The 23,412-nt window shown below is 40.4% G+C and overlaps 1 protein-coding gene and 1 long non-coding RNA gene across 4 annotated transcripts; one reads left to right on the top strand and one right to left on the bottom strand.

The window, feature by feature from the left end:
- Positions 1 to 4,321: 4,321 nt before the first annotated feature.
- On the bottom strand, positions 4,322 to 7,671 carry LOC145658015 (uncharacterized). Its single transcript, XR_014123953.1, has 3 exons — positions 7,627 to 7,671; positions 7,191 to 7,295; positions 4,322 to 5,427 (listed from the first exon to the last, which is right to left on the bottom strand). It is a non-coding gene; the product is annotated as an uncharacterized LOC145658015 (long non-coding RNA).
- A 92-nt stretch (positions 7,672 to 7,763) lies between these two features.
- On the top strand, positions 7,764 to 23,376 carry LOC113587051 (cell adhesion molecule DSCAML1). 3 transcript variants are annotated; one of them, XM_081714997.1, is made up of 20 exons: positions 7,764 to 10,113; positions 12,207 to 12,276; positions 15,033 to 15,212; positions 15,942 to 16,205; positions 16,737 to 16,888; positions 17,316 to 17,469; positions 17,579 to 17,768; positions 18,115 to 18,209; positions 18,332 to 18,518; positions 18,606 to 18,703; positions 18,915 to 19,068; positions 19,145 to 19,263; positions 19,602 to 19,769; positions 19,919 to 20,035; positions 20,142 to 20,176; positions 20,428 to 21,032; positions 21,289 to 21,437; positions 21,572 to 21,641; positions 21,763 to 21,961; positions 22,266 to 23,376. In XM_081714997.1, the coding sequence occupies exons 3-20, from the start codon at positions 15,113 to 15,115 to the stop codon at positions 22,686 to 22,688; spliced, it is 3,279 nt and encodes a 1,092-aa protein (XP_081571123.1). In that variant the 5' UTR covers positions 7,764 to 10,113; positions 12,207 to 12,276; positions 15,033 to 15,112; the 3' UTR covers positions 22,689 to 23,376. The 3 variants fall into 3 exon arrangements, with proteins under 3 accessions (XP_081571123.1, XP_026881345.2, XP_081571122.1); XM_027025544.3 differs by lacking the exon at positions 12,207 to 12,276; XM_081714996.1 differs by having other exon boundaries at positions 7,764 to 12,276.
- The last annotated feature ends 36 nt before the right edge of the window (positions 23,377 to 23,412 follow it).

The raw sequence follows: 23,412 nt of genomic DNA, 5'->3' as shown, positions 1-23,412 counted from the left end.
CCTATGGCTTAATCTTCTAACTGACATTCAAGTCAACAGATTTAAAAGTCTTTTAAACATTTAAAAGCAGGAAATCAGAGCATGTAAGCATAAGTCTTATCGCTTTATTTCATTGCTTTAGAGTTGCAACATCATATATTGCCAGTGCTTCTTTAGCTAATTGAAGACTGAACACTGAACATGAACACTGACTTCACTAAAATGCACAACAATTCTGCGCACATTGAAGGCAGGAGATCCATGCTGATATTGATATTGATGACACTGCATTGAAAGTGTTATTTTTAGTAGAAAGGGCCTCAACGGTTGCAATTACCTACGCGTTGCTGAGCAGAAATCACAGCCCCTCGGGGGGGAAAGGAAGCTGAGGTCAAGAACATCAGGATCTTCGTTTCTTTCAAATGCCCAAAACAAGGTCCAAAGCTGAGCTCAAAGGCCTTGAGCTGAAAGAAAAGGGTTGCTGGGAATAACATTTTTTGAAGCTTCCAGACACCTAGAAAAGCACAGGAAGGGGAAAGTGGAGGTGAGAGGGGCCCCAGGAAGGAGCAGGAAGACAGGGTTCGCACACAGCCACGGCTCCAGCTCACCACACCAAGACCTCGCGCTTAAGCAGTAATGGCACTGACCTCTCAGAGACTCGGCAAGTGAAATAACCCTAACATGGTATTAAAACACTAAGTGCTCTCCTTAAAGGAATTGTTAGCCCTGGTAGAGCAGAGCAAACACAGCTGACCTGCCCTTCTGCAACATAAGGCCGGTCTTTGCTCATCGAGTGCAGGAATCTCGACCTGTTTAAAGTTCATTTGGGTACAGTTTCAGACACCACCAACAGGCAGATGCAGAGGTAAAACACTGGCCAGTGGATTTTATATAGTCTACGAGAGAGACATATGGATAAACACTGGCTCATAATGTGAAGCAGGGTAGATGAAAACAGCGCGCCTGAGGCACAACATATGCGTTTATGTAGCACATATTGACAATATGACATCAGAGCTAAACCAAAAACTGCCACATGCACTATACAGACCTGCAAGTTTTCCAGGCACAGTCTGGAGTAAATTACTCCATCAGTGGAGAATCATCTGCATTCACGGAGCAGGCTTATGCTATATCCTGAAAAGAGTGGCCTTCTATCACTTTATGGCTAGACCTGTTTTATCCTTAGCAACTAAAAATTATGTTAACCAAGACAAATGGTCAGCTCATGTTGTAGCAATGGACAGGGCAGGACATAAGGAAAACTGCAGCGGTATTGGTAGAACACAATCTCTACGAGAGTGAACTGAAAGTGTGTGTGTGTGTGTGTGTGTGTGTGTGTGTGTGTGTGTGTGTGTGTGTGTGTGTGTGTGTGCAGATTGTGTCGAGTGTGCAGGGTGCGCGTGAAGAGCCTCATCTGTTCGCCGGCATGTGAGGGGTGCGTGCCGCTGAGGGCGGACGACAGGGTGTCACAGCACCAGACAGTGATGGATGCACCACATTCCACAAGCAACCCGGCCAATTGGACACATTAACAACAGGCACCTGCTTTCCTCCCCATACAAATCTATTAAAAGATAACAGCAATGGCGGCTCCCGCCCTATTATGAACTTACCGCGCTGCCTGCACGAAGAGAAGGGAGCGTCTAGGTATTGTTGGGCAAACAGTGCCATCTAGTGGCCAAAGACATATTCCCGTTTCACTGTTTCATATACGTCATGAAGATTTTAAGTGCTTAAATGGTTCGAAATTATATTCCCAGGACAACCAGAAATTTATCACATCATTATATGGTGAAAGCTGTATATTCTACAACACTTTAACGGATGTGGTTTATTTAGTTTCCATTTGTTTTATTTCTGCTTTTGCTGATTCTACCTCGTTTTTAATAACAGGCAGTTACAAACGATTCCAGGTATTATAAACCTTCCGTAAAGTATTGCATCCAATGGCACATTTGACAGCACCCAAGAATTATGGGTAAACAGTATACACGACAAGCAAGAATCGACTTGCCTCTCGAGACAAGGATGAGACAAGGATGAGACTGGTGTGACAAAGCCCTCAGGCAAACTTTAATGACGAGCCTGAGAATCATTATCCCTCTGATGGAGATATGACTGGCAAAAGACATGTGGTGGACACATCTTTTTTTTTTTTTTCTGAGAATCTGAGAAACTGGGCTAATGGGTTTCTTTAAATGCATTGCCTTTGCAGAGTTGTTCTATGGCATCACACACACACACACACACACACACACACACACACACACACACACACAAATGAGGCTCAGCTGTTGCACACAGTGAATTTTCTCAAATTCAATTTTCTCATGAATGTTCTGTGAAGTCAGGATAGAAATCATAAAAGATATAACAACACTTTTCCATATATGGTCTAAGGGGTTTGGTAGAAACGCACTTCAGGCAAAACAAACATTTACAGCTTTGTCCTCTGATCCAACTAAAATATATGTGTGTATAGTTTGAAAGCATGCACGATACAATGATATTAGTGCAACAGGAATCTGTGTGGAAATGAGCTGCACCATTAAACAAATTAAAATGTTACCTTTGTTTGCTAGGTGAATAGCACTGCTCAAATGAATATTAGTGATATTCAAAAAACAAACAAAAACCCCCACAACAACAGGGCAACAGCAATCACAGTGGTGCACGACGGCACTGCCCCCATCAACATGGAGTGACATCTCATACGGGCCCGTCGAGTCCCACATTAACACCCTCCTAGAGGGGGACACCTCCTGATTAATGTGGAGATCAGGGCTACGTTAACCCCTGCTGAGCCAGCCAGATTTCATTTGCACGTTCAGATGGAGCACACCCACACCCAGCAGCCACACCTACATCACACATGTTCCTCTGAGACCCTGCACAGACTTGCCTGCATCTTAGCAAAGGGCGAGGAAAACACGTTCGTTTTTCCAAACATCAGTTGCATTTTCTGCTCACACACTGTAGACCTGTTTTTTTTTTTTGGGGGGGGGGGGGGTTGTTGTTTGTTTTTTAAGAAATTCTTCTTATTCTTTGGCAGGGTTAGTGTGTGGTCTACCGTTTTTCCAAATACAAGCTCAGCAAAGTCATATAAAATACAACTGTCTGGACTACATTTCTTTAGTCTAGACTTCTCTGTGAACTGAACTTCCTGGTTTGGTGGTAATTAAAGTAATATGACACAAGTACATACTTTTTATAAAAAGAGATAACCCAAGACGGAGCAGACGTGAGTTAAACTCGCAGATCCTCAAAGGGACTCTACACACACACACACACACACACACACACACACACACACACACACACACACACACACACAGCGGGGCAGTGTTGAGAAGGGGCCAGCAGGAGGGGTAAATACCTCCATGACTAGCACTTCATCAGGGGCTTACCGGTCACCCTCAGTGAAATTCATGGTCATTTGAAATGTGCCAATGCACAAAAACAGCTTCCTTTTCCCTCCCCTTTACCACACTACCACCTCTGCGGGCGGCTAAAACCCACCCGTAAATCTGGCCTTGTACTGTGCCAGACGGCACACGTTATCAGATATCACACAGCGACAACGCTTTTCACCATCATTGTCCTGACAGAAATATGATGTGGGGAACAGCGGTGTCACATCACTTAGTGTGATTTAGCCCCTCGTCGCACAGCACCATTTTAATCAATCACATTTGTCACTTTTTTACTATAATGATGGGAAGGTAGAGGGATCCAGTGTTAAGTGGATGAAAAAGGCTTATCTGCAACTTTGATTTATGACGGTGCTCCCCAAATGTACCAGGGGTTCAGTGTTCTGCCTAGAAACAGCGTCTCTATCAAATTGGCTAATAAGTAATATAGCAAGTCCCCCCTTCCAAAGGGGGAGGGGAACACTTTTCTCCTCATATAATTAACCTCCAAATCAAAACCATGCCATTGTATGTTATATACTGGTGCTACTAAAATCGTGTCAGTGACATGAAAAGCAATAATTGATGCCATCCCTGTGACTGCAACAGAGTGATTAGATGTGCAGACCATGGATTTAACCCTGCGTGGTTTCTGAGTTCCTCGATTTGATTCACCTCTGTGCGGTCCACCACCATGTTGTCGTCGTCTGTCTCCAAAGGACTGGCAAAGCAGATCCAGAGCCTACTCACGCAGCATCCGCAACAAAATGAACAAAGAACATTTTTGTCTTTCCACACTTAACTGGATATCTTATTATATCTGCATTATTGTTTTCTGTGTAGAGTAGGCAGTGGTCTCCCATAAGCAAAACTGTGTTCATGGATGCACAATTATTTAATTCTTCAGTGTAATACTCATCACAATTTGTATGGTAAATACCAGAGAATCTAAGACGTCAGGATATCACATAGGAAAACCCAAGACAGAGTCCAATACTGAGTCCAATTTCTCATAAAAAAAACAAAAACAAACGAAATGATCCTTACATCTCATGCAAACCCATCAATATTTGTTCATCCTATGTTTATGCCCTCTTTACTAATTACAGCTTGACCTCAGAAACCCCACTGGCCTCCACATTTATAGCCTTATCCTTAGGTAGACAGAGTTATTATGCTTTTATTCCCATGGAGACAGTATCGGAATTTTGTGAAAGAGCAAACCCATAGGTTACCTATTACAGAACTATACACAATCAATAGCTAATTTCTCTGCATTGATTACCACTTGGACATTTAACATGCACCCCCTGGCCAGTCTGTGTATTCTCTGTGTATTCTCTGTGTGTGTGTGTGTGTGTGTGTGTGTGTGTGTGTGTGTGTGTGTGTGTGTGTTAGTTAGTTATGCTCCCTACTGGTTCTTGTGAGTATTACATCCATCGATCCTATGCAGAGGTCTAAAAATGTCAAGCGGTTCATTAATCTTAATAAAGACTGCTCTTGACCACAGCTGGGCCTGTCTCTCTTTCCTTCGGCAAGGATGTAAGAACAAACACACTCTGTCAATGTTTTCGACCCCAAGAGATGTAGCGCTTTTTTCTATCAAGATAATAAATATGAGTGTAACCTTCTGGGGAAACTGTTAAAGCACTTTACCACATCAGCCAACTTTTTATTTATATTTTAAACCTTAATTGAAACTGCAGTTTAAAAATCCTTCTGACTGAACTGAGCTCCAAATTAGTCCCCTAAAATAAACAGTAACACAAAAACTTGAAACTCTGGTGCCAGTCTATAAGGCCACTGGGCTAACATGATGTGTTAATAACAGGATATTCTGATTAGTCATTTATAATGAAGTGGAAGTTTTTTGCCCACTCTTGTGTGACATCACTTCATGTTCTGGTTGCATGGTGTCAGCCAGAGGAGGGGTCTTCCCTTTGAGTCATGGTTCCTCTCAAGGTTTCTTCCTCATGCTCTTGGGGAGTTTCTCCTTGCCACTGTCACCTTTGGCTTGCTCACTGGACTCAGACATCTGTAAAGATTTATTAAAAGAGCTATATAAATAAATTTGACTCACGACATGGGAAAAGACAGAACAGAAACTGTCTAGTACTTAAAAATGCAAATACTGTAGGTTTGTGTCTGGAGAAGAACAGTGGTGATAAGAGGGCATGAAAGCAGACACTAGATGGAGACACTGGGCTCAGTGTACATGCAGCTCAGCCCAAACAGTCTGCCCAGCAAGCCTGATTTGCACAAAACTCATCCCAGCTATTTTAAGAGATTTCCTTTTTACCCAACTGGAAAGACATCTCTAATAAATTCATGATAGCACTGAGTCCATTTTTCCTATAATAGAGTATTGAGTTCATAGTTATAGAACAAGGACAATGCAGAGAGGAATACCTCAAACTCTAATGCCTTTGATCTTTCTCTGCTAAAACAGTGAACAAAGTGAGACAGTACAATTACCACCACACCTAAAAGATAAGCAGCAGACAGAAGTGACCTGGGAATGCTGAACCTTCCAGTAACAATCTGAGGAAAGGCAGAGTCATCACATCTGGATGATCTGTCCATTCTAAAGGCTCAAAATTGATGAGCACTTCCAGGAAAATTAAAAGCAAAGTTGATCATTTAACCTAGAATGTCTGTAGCCTTCAATTTGCCTAGATTAAGACTAAGCCAGTTAATTTAATGCTAAAACATTCTGTTAAAACAATATGTACTTAAACGTGCATATCCTTAACTAGATAGTGTTAAATTGGCTTCGCTCAAGACATCAGATAACTAAGCTAAAAACATTCTGCGAGACCTGATAAGTTAGCTTAATAACTATAACGTTACTGAATATATGGAATGCTTAGATCCACATAAAGATTGTGTTTATTTTGCACATGAAAGGCAGTGACTGTGTGGGAGACTTGTAGAAGTATTTATTACACTGTGCTGGACTCAGTGCCCAGCAAGCCAGGTCTGGGTTATGCGGTCCTGTGATAAATATTTAGTTGGTTCCCATGGAGGGAGGGAGTGAATGAGTGTGTGTGTGTGTGTGTGTGTGTGTGTGCAAACGTTTACCAATTAAGCTATACTTGTAAACCTGAACTACTTCTCACAGAACTCCAATGCTTCTGTTCTTTCTCTGTTGAAAACTAAACACAGCAAGTCAGTGCAAGACTCAAAGGAAGATATGATTACCACCACATCTAAATGAAGAGCAGGAGATAGAACTGACCTGATGCTAGATACTGGAGCCTTTCTGTCTTCAGGCACCCAATGTAAGGTCTCTGCCTGTCAGCCATGGCATGGCGGCTTGACTGCGAGCTGGTCACATACTCCTACACTCAGGAGTGGCTCATGGCAGGCACGGGAACCGCTGGTTGCTCGTTCATTCAGAGAACATCTAATCTTTACTAAGATTGTCTCTTTCCTTTCTACGTAGACCCTTAGAACATGCCTCACTTTTCCCCGTCATCCTGTAGATTTAGATAGTTGATATAGGGCACATTATATACTCTGTGCTTTCCTCAATAAAGTGGAACTCTCTTGATTCACTACCTTGGTGTCAGTGTCTTCCCCGGATCTGGCTACAGAGGACGGAGGGCAGAAGGGAATTTGGAAAAGATCAAACCTGAAGGACTGGGTACTTTGAACCAGTTTCTAACACCTGAGAATATGATGACTTTTGAAATCCTGCTGCGTGCTCCTTGGTGGAATGTTCTGACCATGCTGAGCCTTGTCATTTCACCAGCATTCCAGCACCATGTGAGTTGGTGTTGTGTATCAGTAACTTACCTTTAAGAAACCCCACTGTACAGAACCACAGCAATAATCCCAACTGCTGGAGATGTTTGTTTGCTGCTGTCATGATGGATAATGTCTTCCCAAAGAGCAAATCTCCTATGTGACGCCACGAAAAAAAGAAGAGGTGACATAAACTCCCTACGTATTTTAATACGCTTTCGGCGTTTTATATTAAATAAAATAGATACATAAAAAATATTTTACGCCATTTTCACTTCTTATTTAACAACCGTCCTCATATCACAATTGCACAGGGTCTGAAAAATGAAGGCCAGTAACGAAGGTTTGTGTGTGAAATGTTTACAACCAATTTGAACAATTTCATAAAAACCTGGAGCTTTTCGAATTATTCAGGTTACTTTTACGAGAGAAAAAGCTCATCCATTATCTTATCAACTATGTTATCTATCGACGACACTATATTTACAATAAGATAGAGCCTTCAGTAGGTCTTCAGTAAGCTATATCTGGCCTATTTTTCTAGCTATTGCTGCGCGAGTCCTGGGGCCTTTATTTTGAAAATACATGACTACCGTTTGTCTTCCACATAATATTACGGTTGCAATCTTCAGTTTTCAGAATGCAGTTAACAATAGCATCGTCTTTATCGTAGTTATAAATGTTTTTTTCGTGTTTCTTAATTAACCTTGAGCTGTTTTTATCTGTTATAAAACGCTTTGTGGTTTCTTATTAATAATATAAGTGGTAGCGTATTTTATTATATTATTGATTTAATTGAATGATTAACAAAAATGTACAAATAACACAATAAAAACTACTTAAAAGCCAAATTAGGAATATGGAAAACAGTCTAGTTAAATTAAACTCTGATCAGTTCAACTCAGGTGATGTAGGCGTGTTTTATTGTGAAGAAAAGTTGTATTATGAAGCAAAAATCATTTCATCTTTTAACCTCACCTTGTTACCTTTTTACCTCACTTTTGTAAATCCGTTGTGAATTGAGAGAACAGCTCCTGGACCCTGGGATTCAAGAACGTATCGCATGCAGAGATTATCACTTTATTGGCAAGTAAATGTTAAGGTTAAATCTTTTCGAAAGTTGTGTGTGAAAAATGTCAGCTATGTGATGGTCTCTTTTTGTTTTGTTCATCTTAGATCATGAATTTGTAGAGATTAATGTGGATTATGACATTTGATCATGGCATGAAACACTTCAGATAAACTACATCACAGTTCTCAGAAGTCAGTTTGTTTTGTGCTATATTGTTGTTGTTGATTTGTTTGTTTGTTTGTTTTGTGTGTGCTAACTCTAACCTTAACAGCACCCAAACTGACCAAAGTGTCTCGGAAGAGAAGAAAAATTATTAACATTTTACATTTTAAATATATGTTTAAACAAGGGACAATTAACAAGGGACAATAATTAATGGCATCTTGTCTTAATTTATAGATAATATATCTAGTAATTTAGTAAAAGTTACAACAATCTATAACTAAAAGTTACAATTTTAATTTATATATTGATCATGTACAATACAGTAGAATGATAAAAAGTAAAAGGATTGAATAATATTACAGCTTTGAACCACAAATAAACTGAACAGTACATTAGTTTTTCTGGTTATTGTGTGATTGTGAAAATTCATTTTTGTAATGATTTTCTCTTTCCCTGTTTGAGCACATGAAGAGGCAACAACTCACACATAATTATTGTAGCAACATGAAATGGTTCCACACTACAAACATCACATTAGCCAGCAGAATTGGTCTTTGTTCGGTTAATTAAAATCACTGTCTTGCATAGATTAGAAATCGGGCTATTTGTACTTTAATTTACATTTGATTGTGCTGAATTGATAGGGGAAAAGAAGTTAATTTACATTTGCAAAGAATTACTACAGGTAGAATGAAAAAAGCTTGGTGGCCGGTCATACCCGTGTCTTTGAGCATGAGAAAAATTTATTACATCCATTACATCCAATCAGTAAAATTGAAATATGTTCATTGTTTAACTCTTTAAAACAACAATATCCTTTTTATAACATTTTAAAGTACTGAAATACTGACATGAAATGATTTTTTAAATAATTTATTTTGTATTTGCACTTTTTGTTAAACCATGTGTCAACAAAGTTTGATAGAGTACTTAATGAACTCTAATGACATTTCTTTCAAATAAATGCAAGTTCACTTAAACCGATTTTGCGTTGAAGACTAGGTCCTGACAAATGATGCTATAGTCTATAATCAGGTCGGAATATCACATCAGCTTGGATCTCTTTTAACAACATCTGGGCATTTTCTACCTCAATGGAGTGCTGTTTCTTCACCTTGGGTTTAATGGAGTATGCTAAATCATGCAGTCAGCAGCTACACTGCCAAATGGCACTTCTATATAATTAAAAAGTTCAGTGACATGGATGTTTGATGAAGTTGAAATTGACTCTGCTCAGTTTTGGGTGATTTGCATTGTACCTCTGACTGCTTAAAACAGTTTAACAAGTCAATGTTGAAAACATTACTTATCCATTAGTGTAGGCATAATTTTTTTAAATTATACTTGGAAGACATGCATAGTACAACCTCTGATTCAGTGAATTAATGTTCTTATGAACTGGAGTTCTTTTATTTGTTATTCTTTGTTATTCTTGAGAGTTGAATGAGCGTCGCTTGTGTGAACTCGTCAGTTTGAGCAGTGTGGAAATCAGGCGTGAACACGTGCAAAGAGGGCTGAGGCTGTTTTAAAACTCTCATATTATCCCAGTGCTTTTGAGGCTCTCCAAACTATGAGATGCTTCTCTCTCTCTCTCTCTCTCTCTCTCTCTTTCATGTGTTTGTGCATGTGTGCACACCCCGTGAGCTCTAAGCCAATGCTCTGGTGAAGAGGTGAGTGAGCGCAAAACAAGCCTGCTCAGAGATGCTACACTGAGGCTGTGGGCTTCCTCTCTCACAGGTAAGAACACACTCCCTCCATGGCATTTTCAATTCTTTTTAATTACCTTATTTTATTATTTTTTAAAATCTTACCTGCAAGATGAATGTCTAGTCAATTTGCAAATTATGATACATGGAATATTCATTTTTCACATTTGTGAAATAGAATCTTTTTTGCAAAGAGTTTTGTATGTGTGAATTCTTTATCATCACAATACATTTTTTTTCCAGCATTGCTTAAATGCAGTGTCAAATATTCTCATATTTCTCATAACTGTAGAACATTGCGATAATTCTACAAGTAATCTCATTACTTACACACAAAATTCATATGTGAATAGAATATCCTTCACCAATCCTGATGTGCAGCTGCCTGCAATTGACATGCATGTTAAGGTGAATGTTCCTGTGAACCATTGTCAAGATATGATGAAACCTTATGTACCTATGTAAAAAATCATTTTCAAAACAAAGAACATTTATTACTGATGTATTCATTTAATTTCTGTTTTGTATATACTTCCATGGTACAATTGGAGCTGGAAAGATGTATATACTGTATTGTCAATATTTATTGGTTTAGGTGATTTTCTTTAAATAATATCAACTGGAATATAATAACTAAAGCAATATGTTTTTAAAGTATTACTGGTGTCATAAGACATTCAGGGCACAGTATGTGTTCCATGCAGCAGTAATGCAGTGTAGGCTCACTGTGTTAAAAAAGTTGAGCAGTGTACTTTCACAAATGTAACAGAGGGCAAACATTCTCTAGCATTGCACTTTGTAGTGCAGCATTGTGGGTTACATAACACAAAATGACTGCTACAGCCTCCCCTGCAGTTGCAGTGTGTGCATGTAGTGGTTTGTGATTATGTATATACAATGCAGTGCTCCACTACAAAGTACTATTACCATTTACAATTAGCTGGATGCTATAAATAGAACCTACAGAGGGGGCCCAGGAATATGATCAGCTACCATGTGAACCTAATTTAGTTTGCTAGTAGTAGTAGTAGTAGTAGTAGTAGTGTTAGTGGTAGTAGTGGTAGTAGTAGTGGTAGTAGTGTTAGTAGTAGTGTTAGTAGTGGTAGTAGTAGTAGTAGTGGTAGTAGTAGTAGCATTAGTGGTAGTAGTAGTAGTAGTAGTAGTGGTAGTAGTAGTGTTAGTAGTGGTAGTAGTAGTAGTAGTGGTAGTAGTAGTAGTAGTAGCATTAGTGGTAGTAGTAGTAGTAGTGGTGGTAGTAGTAGTGGTAGTGTTAGTGGTAGTAGTAGTGTTAGTGGTAGTAGTAGTGGTAGTGTTAGTGGTAGTAGTAGTGGTAGTAGTAGTGGTAGTAGTAGTGGTAGTAGTGTTAGTAGTAGTGTTAGTAGTGGTAGTAGTAGTGGTAGTAGTAGTGGTAGTAGTAGTAGTAGTAGTGGTGGTAGTAGTAGTGGTAGTGTTAGTGGTAGTAGTAGTGTTAGTAGTGGTAGTAGTAGTAGTGTTAGTAGTGGTAGTAGTGTTAGTAGTAGTGTTAGTAGTAGTAGTAGTAGTAGTAGTAGTAGTAGTAGTGGTGGTAGTAGTAGTAGTAGTAGTAGTGGTGGTAGTAGTAGTAGTAGTGGTAGTAGTAGTAGTAGTAGTGGTGGTAGTAGTAGTAGTAGTGGTAGTAGTGTTAGTGTTAGTGGTAGTAGTAGTAGTAGTAGTGGTAGTAGTAGTAGTAGTGTTAGTAGTGGTGGTAGTAGTAGTGTTAGTAGTAGTAGTGTTAGTAGTGGTGGTAGTAGTAGTAGCATTAGTGGTAGTAGTAGTAGTAGTAGTGGTAGTAGTAGTAGTAGTGGTAGTGGTAGTACTAGTTTCTTATGAGTATTATTATGAGCAGTAGTCGTCGTAGTAGTAACAGTAGTAGAACTGGGAATGCTAGCAGCTGCAGTTATGTTCAGCATTACTTTTGTTTGTTGTCTTGTTGATTGTAGCTTTGCAAAGACCTATAAATCCATTTTTGTTTATGCCCATTGATCCTGCATCCTTTCAAACCTAGATCCCTTGCAGGTGTTCACTTGTGCTCTCATGATGATTCTAGGGTTGTTTCAACATGACAATTTTGAACCTGGTTTGTATCTAAATTTTATTTTTGAGCAGGGGGGCAAATCACCAAAGTTTTATGAACTAATAGATGGCAGTTCCCTCATACCTGAAGTCAAGCTTGCAGGTACTGGCATTTAAACTGTTTATGTATATCCCGCATGTCCTTTTTCAGCAGACCTAGAGCCCAAACATTCCATGTAACTGATTAGACTGTGAACGGTGAAAGAACCTACACGATGCCAATTCTAGCAACTGCTACTCTGTTCATACATTTGAGCATATCAATAAACACTAGTCCCATTATTGTGGGGTTTTCATACCTATGTCTTTCTTATTTTGCAAACAATGATTATCACTTTAACTAGCTCCAACCATGATGTTAGAAATTGCTTTTTTTTTTCTTTTTGACTTCTTATTGGAGTTGTTAATGTTGTTGGTAATTTTGAACCTTTACTGAGTTGTTGAAAAGCATCATTGATGCACCAGAAAGAATTTACTAACAGAGGCCACAATTAGCATGCTTGTAGTTTGTGATGGGTCACGTGGCTGTGTCTTTCACAAACATCTTCCACTGCAGTGGTCAAAACTGACCTAACGGTTGTTGTGGTTTCCTGAGTGTGATTATGTAAGAAGTCATGGCTTGACGCTTCCCTCAAGGAATGACTCAACTTTTTTAAAGAAGTACTAAATTTTATTCCTGAAAAGAGAACTTAATTAAAACCTTACTGAATCAAAACAGGTTACTTATTTAACAGGGATGTTGTGAAACCAAAGCAAACACACAACGCTGGTCCTTGGCATGCTAGATGAGTCATAGTGCATAAGTACTCATTCACGGCACTGTTTTGGGCCATTACCAAGATTTGCGTGCTCCTAATAATGACTCACTACTGCAATATATTGACTGCATTCCCCATAATTAAAGATACAACCTGCGATTTCTTTTGAACAGCAAAGACTCTGTCACACTACACATGAGTGTTTTTGAGATTGACCCAAACTCAGCCTTCTATTTCACTGCTTAGTATAATTACAATTGCATGAATGACTTCGTTCAAGCAAACTTTGAGACAGTTCAGTATGGCAGGGTAAAGAAGTTGGTCTGAGCTCTGGAGACATCTAGAAGATGTCTAAATGTTCACATCCAAGATAGCATTCGTTTAGTTGCTAATCAGTTTTGAGAAATGTATAATGTCTTAACACTAAGCCTATGAGAGCAGCCAGAAAAATATCAATATTCAAATCATAGCTAAAAACACAGAGTGTAGCTTTAAAACTGTGTCTAGCATTTAAAAAGAAAGGCCTCGTTGCTTAGTCTATTCAACCTCAGCAGGATATTTAAAGTAGATATGCCTCCAGCATTTGCAAAGAGAATAATTTAGAGTATTTTTAGTTTGTTTTGTTTTCATAATGTCGCTTGTCACTAGTTAAAATGGAGAGGTAAAAATCTAGTTCTAGACTACTGTATTAAAAATATACATTTAAATTATTCTATGTGATTCTTGGTGATATGAAACAAAACATAAAAACACTAAACCACACAGACACTTCACAAAATTAATTTTTACTTTAAGCCAGTTTTGATTGATTTTGTGTGTGTGTGTGTGTGTGTGTGTGTGTGTGGACATGTGGGTGCATGGTACATGGTGAATTGATGTGTTCTCTGTGGTTAATGTTATTTCAACCATCATTATCTTGCTTTAACTGACACAAGAAGCATCAAATATTAGATATTAAGAAGAAGTGTCAAGACTCAGCCTCACATTTGGTCACTTCACTGGGTCTTGAAAGGCATACAGTGCACACCTGATCTGGCACTGGTCAAATCAGACAAGCCTTATGTCTGTGGGCACCTTACATGGACACAGAGCTATGAAAGCTCATGTGATCAGGCAGCAAGTGTTTCTTGCTAAGCGATGCTGCGGGTACAAAGCAGCCCTGCTCTTTTCATGTCTCGATTGACAAGTGGAGAGGGTGCAGCCCAGTGGCGTAAAGTGGCCAGTCCATTGAAGGCACTAAAGAGGCTTGTAGTGTACAAAGCACAGGCTGTCATAATGGTGGCAGTACAACACAACCAAAAGAGGGATATGGTGCCAGGCAGCAGCCCCTTCCATCTCATTCGCTGAAGGCAAATGCAATTGTTTGGCAGTGACTTAATGTGTTTTGGCACTAAAGTATGTCAACTTGTTTCCGTGATTAAACCAGAGGTTATGTTTGGTTTCTTGAATGAAGCCTTTTTAACACCATTGTATTATCACTGGTGTTTCACTGCTATTAGTCTAGTTATATCTGCAGCTCATGCTGCCTCAGAAAGGCCACACACCTACGCCATCGTTGTTTGAGCTCCTTCCGTCCAGCAGAGGATACAAGGCCATCCACACTCACAGAAATAGCTTCTTCCCCAGAGCCATTACTGCCCTGAACCAACCAAGAGTTCCCCTGAACATGCTGCCACAACTGACTTTTACACACACACACACACACACACACACACACACACACACACACACTCTCTCACTCTCTCTCTCCCTCTCTCTCTCTCTGTCTACAAGAACCTTGGCCATGTACCTTGCACTTTAATTCTCTCATCCCCATTTCTAGGGAGATTGACATCATTCATCCCACTGTGTTTCCTATCTAGTATGACACATTCTGTACTACTCAGTTTTTTATTTATTTATTTTTGCTACTTTGTACATTAAGCTGTTGCACTATTTAAAACTGCCAACACTTTATATTTATTAGATTGTGCTGTATAATACTTGTAACATTTAACTTTATTGCCATGCACTTCATATTTTATTATATTTCACTGTATAATACTACAATGTTCTACTTGGACTGCATACTTGCACACTTACACACTTCTGATTTCTCCAGTGCACAAAGGCTGCTGGTTAGAAGAGGAGCTCTGGTATGGACCAGCGTGTCCATGTGGAAGGCACAGAGCGAGGACAAGCATGGCGTTTCCTCTCTGGGTGTCCGGCCACATGCCCTGTCCAGTCTGGCTGCTGGTCTTCTCCTACTCTATCAGGATTACTCCAACTCAGTCTGCACTAGGTGTACACCTACATATATAAGAATGAAAGTATACGGAGTATTAGATATGCTAGAAAAACAGATATGCAGTTTGTTTGTTTGCTTGCTAACTCATTTGCTTATTTGTCTGTTTTTGTTTGTTTTTTGTTGGGGCCTTGTTATGGCACATGCAATGAATATTTTACAGATTCTATAGCTAACTGCACCTCAGTGCAGATCTCTCTATACTATATAATACTATACTGAAGCTGTTGTTACTAAAAATCTAGAAGCAAAGCAATTGGATTTTATTAAATGCTGAACACTATTATCCATCCATGATTGTATTTTCAGAGAGTTATATTTAATTTGCAATGTTAAAGACCCAGATAACTGAATGTGCCATATGGTAATTTTTCATTCACTTGCATAATTTGACAGAGGGCTTGCCAAAACATTGTGTTGCTCCACCTGTAACCTAGCAACAGTGGACTTCAAACTACCTGTTTCCTCAAAGTGCGATATCCATTCAGGCTAAGCTTTTACTTTGAGAAAAAACAGCAGAGAGCATGCACCAGTGTTCATTAATTCTCATTATTTGGACGTTTTATGAATGGTCCAGTTGTGCTCACTTGGCCGTGTTGTGTATCACTAACATTTATATTTTTTTGTGTCCTGGGTTTATTAAGGTTAATACAACAAAATGATTCAGATCAATATTGCTCTACTTTACTGTTTTTTAATTTTTTATATGTCTTCCCTTTCTGTTAGTGTTTTCAACTCTGCCCAAAGATGGTGTTGGTGTTCTGAACAGCCCTCTGATGCTGCATTGTGCAGTGTATGACTCCAGTCCCCAGAGGGCGCTAGCAGTGACGTGGGAGAAGGATAACGGGGCTCTGGGTGCTGGAGTTCAGCAGATGGCCAATGGCTCACTCTTCTTCTCCCAGCTGCAGGAGGAAGACATGGGAAGCTACATCTGCAGTGCTAAGAAAGGAAGCCAGCAGATCACTGCTGCTGTCACAGTTAGCAAAGCATGTATGTACTGTGGTAGGGGGCGCATGTGGGCAGCGGTAGCTCAGTGGTGAAGGTACTTGACTAGTAATCAGAAGGTTGCTGGTTCAAGTTGCCAAGTTATGACTGTAGAGGCCCTGAGCAAGACCCTTAACCCCAGTTGTTTGATCATAATTGTAAGTTGCTTTGGATAAAAGTGTCAGCGTAAATGCCATAAATGTACTGTGACCTAGACACTGTATCTAGTTCACACATCACAAAAACAAAGGATTTTTAAGGCGTATGAAATGGACAAAACTGCATCTGAAAACTAAGTGCTTCTATAAAATGACATTTCCTAAAATGGGGTGTTTCATGATGCATGTGTTTTCTGGGGACCCCTAAGCAGCACACAATTATGTTGTAGTAGCCAGCACTCTTGAGCACTGAATGTGTAGAACACTAAACATGTGGGGGCTGGAATGGGAAATGCAGCATGACTAGGGTTCTTAATCATTTTATTGTTCAGGCAGTACATGAAGAACTTTGCTATGTGTCTCACATTTCTGTCTTCAGATCTGGACAACGTGTTCTTCAGTCCCCAGTCGCAGATCATTAATGAGGGGCAGGACGTGTTTTTTCAGTGTGTGTCTGGGGACAGTTCTCCCCCTGCCAACATTTCCTGGCTGAAAAATGGCAGAGCTTTGACCAGAGGAGCTCAGATTCAGGTACCCTCATTCACACGTGAAGCCTGAATGATGCTCATACTTGGATGGCAGCATTCTATAGATTTTCAGGTTGTGTGAACTTGTAATTTGCTCAATTATTCACCATATGCCACTATATGCTTTAAAGTCTATGTCTGTGGAGTTGAATATGTTTCTGGCATTTTGTATTTTGTGTTGTCTCCACAAAATCACATAAGTTTTATATCTGAATTTGGTGTTAAAAAAATAAATACATATGCTGACTGTGAAGGAAATAAATGCACTGAGGTTAAACTGAGGTACCCTTTCAAGAATGAAGCGTTTTCATTTCCTCTGTTGTTTCCTGTAGAGATAAACTGCTGCAATGGACTTGTGTGAAGCTCTTTTACATGTTAATAGTGAAGTACTGCAAAGTCTTGTCTGTCTGTTTCGATGTTTTTATTACCAGGGTCAATACGGAGGGGGCGGTCAGAGAAAGACCTCAGGCACCCTGCACCTGGTCAACACCACTAAATCCGACCAAGGCATTTATGCCTGTGTTACCTTTAATTCCTTCCTGAATATCAGTAAAGTGAGCAGTGCTGCCACCCTAGCAGTCCGTGGTATGTTCGGTTATTTGTTCTTCTTAGTGTAGTGGTCAGTTGTTGTTTTTTAAAGAAGTGTTGTGTTTTAGATGGGACATCGCTTAACTAGTCAATTACGGACATGCAGGGTTCCGTGGGAGTCTTGAGATCACCCAGGGTCCTGAGAATGTCACAGTCCCCAGTGAAATGGAGGCAACTCTGCACTGTGCAGTTCTAGGTTTCCCGATACCAACAGTGCAGTGGTTCAAAGATGGCCAGATATTACCCAATACCTCTCGATGGGACCTACTAGACAATGGACAACTGCTAGTCTTTGAGTGAGCGAGAGCATCACTTCATGGTTCATGAAAGTTCCCCTTTAAAAACATTATCTTTTAAATCATTTAAGAAAACATATTCCATTTCCTGTTTTTTTCCCCCCACAAATTAAGCGATACAATCAACTGCAGAATTATGAGAAACAGATAATCTAATTCTAACAATTTAATAATGAATCATTATTTATAATACAAATAATAATAAATTAATAATCTACTCTTATCTAATGTAAATCTAAAACAAAGTAGAATCTAGCTTTAATAGTTTTTATTCAGGAACATCAATATTGCCTGTTTCATGTCTGAAGTATCAGTAATAGCAAATTCAATCGCAAATGTTCCTTAGGAGAGTTTTACCTGAAGACGAGGGATTATATCACTGTGAGGCTAACAATGATCAGGACAGACGAAGATCACAACCAGCTTACCTGCTTCCTGCAGGTCTATCTGTGTCTTCTGTGGAGTACTTCATGCACATAAACACACCATCACATGAACATATCTGCTGCCATGGTATAATGTTTTTAAATCATCACATGCAAATTTTTTTTTTTACCTCATAGTCATGGATTGGATGTTTGTCCTCCAGCCAACCAATAAGACTGTAAGGAAAGGGGACGCAGTGACTCTGTCCTGCAGACCTCCAGATAGCAGGCCCCCTGCACAAGTGTCCTGGTTTAGAAACAATCGCTTGCTCCGCCCCAGGCCTCACTTCACCATGGAGACCACTGGAGATCTGCTCTTCCACAGGTGACAGTGAACACTGGTGCACCTTATAGGTGTTCGTGTTGGAAGTCTGTGGAGGATTTCTTTTGCTAAAAACCTTCTTTTCTTCAGAGTACAAGAGACTGACAGGGGATATTACTTCTGTCGGGCATCTAATTCTTACCTGCGAAGAGCTGTAGCCTCAAGAAAGATTTTCCTGGAAGTTCTTGGTATGTGATCATGTTGTTATACAATATAACAACATTGTACAGTGTATTAATAGTTAAATTTGTTTATAAACAATTTGCATAGAGCTAGTCAGTTTGTATTTCAATGTATGTTTTTTTACGATATGTTACAAAGCTTGCTCAATCTTTTCACTTATTTTTCTAAGGCAGGTGTATATCACTGTTTCTGCTTGGAATTCTTTTGCTTTGCAAGCTCCCCCATCTGTGACCATAAGGCCCATGGCAGTTACCTCTGCAGTGGGAGGTGAGGTGTTGCTTCAGTGCCTGGTGTCAGGGCACCCTGTTCCCTCCATAGAGTGGTCGAAGCAGGGCCATTCAGCAAGAACAGGAGGCAGAATAATCATGGGGTATGCCCTGGGTGATGACATTGGAAATCTGCAGCTGCAGTAGATATTCGTGGTTACAGTGTTGATGTGTGTGCAGTGTGAGGAATGCCACTCTTTACATCTCCTCGGTGAGGATCCATGATGAAGGCTTTTACACGTGCACAGCATCCAGTTCTGTGGGACAGGACAAGAAGACCACTACCCTGCGTGTTACTGGTAAATCCAACGCCTTGCCAAAATACTGAAAACACAGCAGAAGTTTCAGCCATGTAATCAGAACCTGGGAGTGTCATGGTTAAGATTTTGTCATATTTTATTGCTTTCAACTTTGCTGCCTATAACCCTTGATATAGTAGGTATTGGGTCGGATCCCAAAGTCAGATCCCATATATTTCTGATTTGACTTAATTTTTGTCAAGGCAAAACATGAAAACTGCAAATCGACTAGAGTCAAAGTCACTGAGCTTGAGTCTCTCAGCCTGAGTCATCACCTCTGCGATGCAGGGCTACGTAAGTTGTGTAAGGTGTAGTCCATACCATGCACTGCCTTCCAGTTGCAGCCAAGCCGGTCATTGTGTGGTTTGTGGGATCGGTGAACGTGTCCAGGGGAGGCACCATCACACTTCCGTGCCGAGCCAACGGAAACCTGCCAGTGAAATACAGCTGGACCAGAATGGGCCTTCCCATTCCTCTCCATCCTTCACCACGGATACGTGTCGATGGTGAGCCAGTCACTGTGTACGGCTTCAGTGAGAATCTAAACAATCCTGGATGAGAGCCTTTCACTTAATACAGATTTTCATACAGGAGATCATAAATACTGATTTTTAGAGTTATAGTAACATTTTTGGTAATATTTTTTCTATTACAGACAATGGGACCCTACACATCTCCAATGCAAACCAGTCAGATATAGGAGAATACTACTGCACTGCTCAAAATGGAGTGGGTCAGGACAGGAGAAAGGCCATGGTAATAGTGTTGTCAGGTAAGCAAAATCCATGTAAAAGAGGCACCAGTCATGCACACAATCTACCTACATGACATGCATTACTGATTACTGAACTTGATCTAATTGATTGACTCCCCCAAAGCGGAAGATGATTCTGAGGAGGATGTGTTGTCTTCAGTAAGTAGCATCTGGACGTCAGTGTTATACAACCATCCCATTTTGAACCTCTGGTCATTGCTGCTTTTAAATCAATCCAGCTACTGTTCATACTTGTGTTAAAAAGTGCCACATGTCATCCAGGCTTGGCCATGTCATTGTTCTCAGCAGCTTTCAGACTCCACATGCTACAGGAGTGATGTATATATCCTCTACAGTGAATCACGATGAGTTACAATAATAACGATTTTTTTTCCTCATCAATCTTTTAGGTTCAAGAAATCAAGCCGGAACATCCAAATTCCACCATTTACCTGAAGGACTCAACGACACATTCTATCAGTGCCTCTACCCCATATATCACCTACAATCACGATGGCATGAACAGTGGAGGAGAACAGCAACATGAGCACAATCTAACAACAACAGAGATATTGCTTTCCAAACCCAAACAACATTACCCCCAACCCCTAGAACTGCATGCACAAAACAAAAATATGTATATTACTTCTACTATTTTGATCAAACCAAATTCACAGCAGGCAACACTTGATCCACACCTACAAGCTCCACCACAAGCTACGTACACCCTGTCCTCTGTGGGAATCAGTCAACTTTCAAACTTATATCAGGATAACTTCTCACCCACTTCATTGCCTCAGGCACAGGGTGATCTTACTCAGACAACTAGGTTCACAAGTTCTGGTGCAAACAGTATTGCTACCCGAGAGCCTATGGTGGTACAACAGAATTGGAGTCATCCCAGTGAGCAACTTGGTGCCACTAAGGCATCAAGGACAAATTATACAGAACTTGTAGAAACATTGAAGAAAAACACTTCTAAGGCCCCTATGAAGACCGCGGACAACAATGGCAGGTGAGGTATCACCTTTTGGAGGCTTTTTTTGCATTGGTACTCTTACTGAAAAGTTGATGATAACAAAAGTTCAAAATTGGTAACTCAAATGTTCATGCTCTTACTGGTAATGGCTTCTAATACTGGTAATGTCTTTGTCATAGTGCCACATTTTGGGAGCTTTGAAAAATGAGATCCAAGTGTCCCCTATGACAAGTCTGTCATGTCATCTTGAGAATTTGCTGGGGCTTCTTACTCTCTCCTTTTTAACCTTCAGGGAAAAGAGTTGGTTACCTGTGCTTGAAAAACATGACATCCCCATTGTGGTAGGGGTGGGAGTTTCCTTGGCATTCATTTTCATCACCATGGCTTTCTATTCCTTGTTTCGGCAAAATGACCCTGCAGCAGTTCCCACAGGACGGGGGGGTAAGAGGCGAACTTGTCTGATTCAATTAGCACTTGATGACTTGTGAATTTATCCATATATTTGGGTAACCCATAATCATTCCAATAGCAGGTGACAAAGTTCATGTGAAAACACTAATACTGTTTTCCTGCAGCTTTGCGAGGTCTTGGGGGTCCATGCAGACATGGCGAGCGTCTAGCAGTTGAAAGGACATATGATAACAGGTGAGTTTTGTTGACATATAAGTGTGACGTTTTAGTGTAAAGTACCTGTCATGCTAAAATTTACAACCACCTGATTGAATTGCCATTTGTTTTCTAACACCAAAGTTGCTGTTCCCTTCAGGGCGTTTGAGGATGACAATATGGTTGCCGTTATTGAGCAAAGCCCGAACACGTCGGAGACAAGAGCCTGTCCTCCACTGTCCAGTCCATCCACCTTGTTGATGGAGCCATCTTATGACGACATCCAAGAGGAGGTGCAGCCCATCCGAGACCTTTCAGTCATAGTGGAATCACATCCTGAGACCTCTGAGGAGGAGCAGGTCAGGGACATCTAATGTTACAAGTGTGCTGTTGAACCAAGATGCAGGAGGATGAAATCCTCACCAAAGCATTAACCTTCGTTAGTGTGAAATCTTTGATTGACTCCTTAATATTATTGTAATAGTAACAAACTAAGGTGACCACAAACTTGGTCTCATCATTGCATTACATAATGCAGTTATAAAACAATATCAAACAATTAGCACATAGTTTTTCACCCCAGCTGGTATTGTTCTTGGAACAAACTCCATACTGCAAACGTAGCAAAAGCATAATGCCATGATCTGTGGCTCCATGTCCCAGTTAGAGACCTCGTTCGAGGAAGGGAAGGCCATACCCTCCCCGCAGTCTGACATCCAGCTCCAGTGCCTGGAGGACTGGAGGAGCCGGGACTTCAGCCAATCCCAGGAGGCCCTTTCGCCATCACCCCCGGCCCAATCCCAGCCACCCGAGGGCCTCCGCTCCTCGCTGACCTTGCAGACCAGCGAGCCCAGCTCGGCGCCGCTCCATCACAGCATCAGCATCTCCCACAACTCCTCGCCCCTCCTGCTCTCCCACTGTATCTCCCTGGGCATGACCTCCGTAGCTGTGGATGTGCGCTTCTACCCATCGGCCTCCAGCTCCGACCATCCCACCCCCTGCTCCACCTTCAGTCCCCCTGGGCGTCAGAGCAGCTCCAGGCTGGAGCACGAGCAAACGACTGCTTCCACACAGCATGGGAAATAAATGAGCATGGCAGGGTTTGTACTCACCAAGTCCTCGGTTATGAATAGATGTAGGTCACTTTGCTGGAATGTTGCTGGATGGTTACTCTTTTTGCCATTTCTTTTCTTGTGTTGTTTGAAGTTGCTGATGTTTTTCTCTCTTTTTTCACTCTCTGGTATTATTATGGCTCTTATGACAGGTTGTAGTGAATGTGTGGAAGATTTCCTTGGAAGAGCAAAATAAAATCAGGCTTGATAGTACCAGTTGCTTTTTAACTCTCTACTAATGCCAAGAATATTTAACATATTTTGTGTCTATACTAGTACTGCGGAAATGACAAGGAATTCAATAATGTTTTCATTATTTTTAATGTAGCATTTTTTTTAGTAGTAATGGGACTTGAAGCAAATAGGTGATTTTAGAGAATGGACACCACTAATCTATTTAAACTGGTCTGCATATTCTGCATTATTTTAAATGGTTTAGTAGGTGGGGAATGATGACAACTCTTGCAGTTTAGGTGATTTTTCCTAGTGCAAATCAATATGACTGTTATATTTACATTTACCAAAGGCTGTTCTACGTTTCTACTGATTGATTCTGTGTTTTATGCTCGTACAAAAATATTTTACATCAGTCAAAATGTTACTTTAAATAATGCCAATGGCATCCAGTTATTGTGTGTTAAGTTTGAAATTCAGATCTTTAAACATGTTAATAACAGTTAATAAAACTCTATGTTAAT

Source organism: Electrophorus electricus, chromosome 5, assembly GCF_041902795.1.
Source record: "Electrophorus electricus isolate QZ-2024a chromosome 5, ASM4190279v1, whole genome shotgun sequence".
NCBI classification, from domain to species: Eukaryota; Metazoa; Chordata; class Actinopteri; order Gymnotiformes; family Gymnotidae; genus Electrophorus; species Electrophorus electricus.
This window is presented reverse-complemented; position numbering and strand designations above follow the sequence as displayed.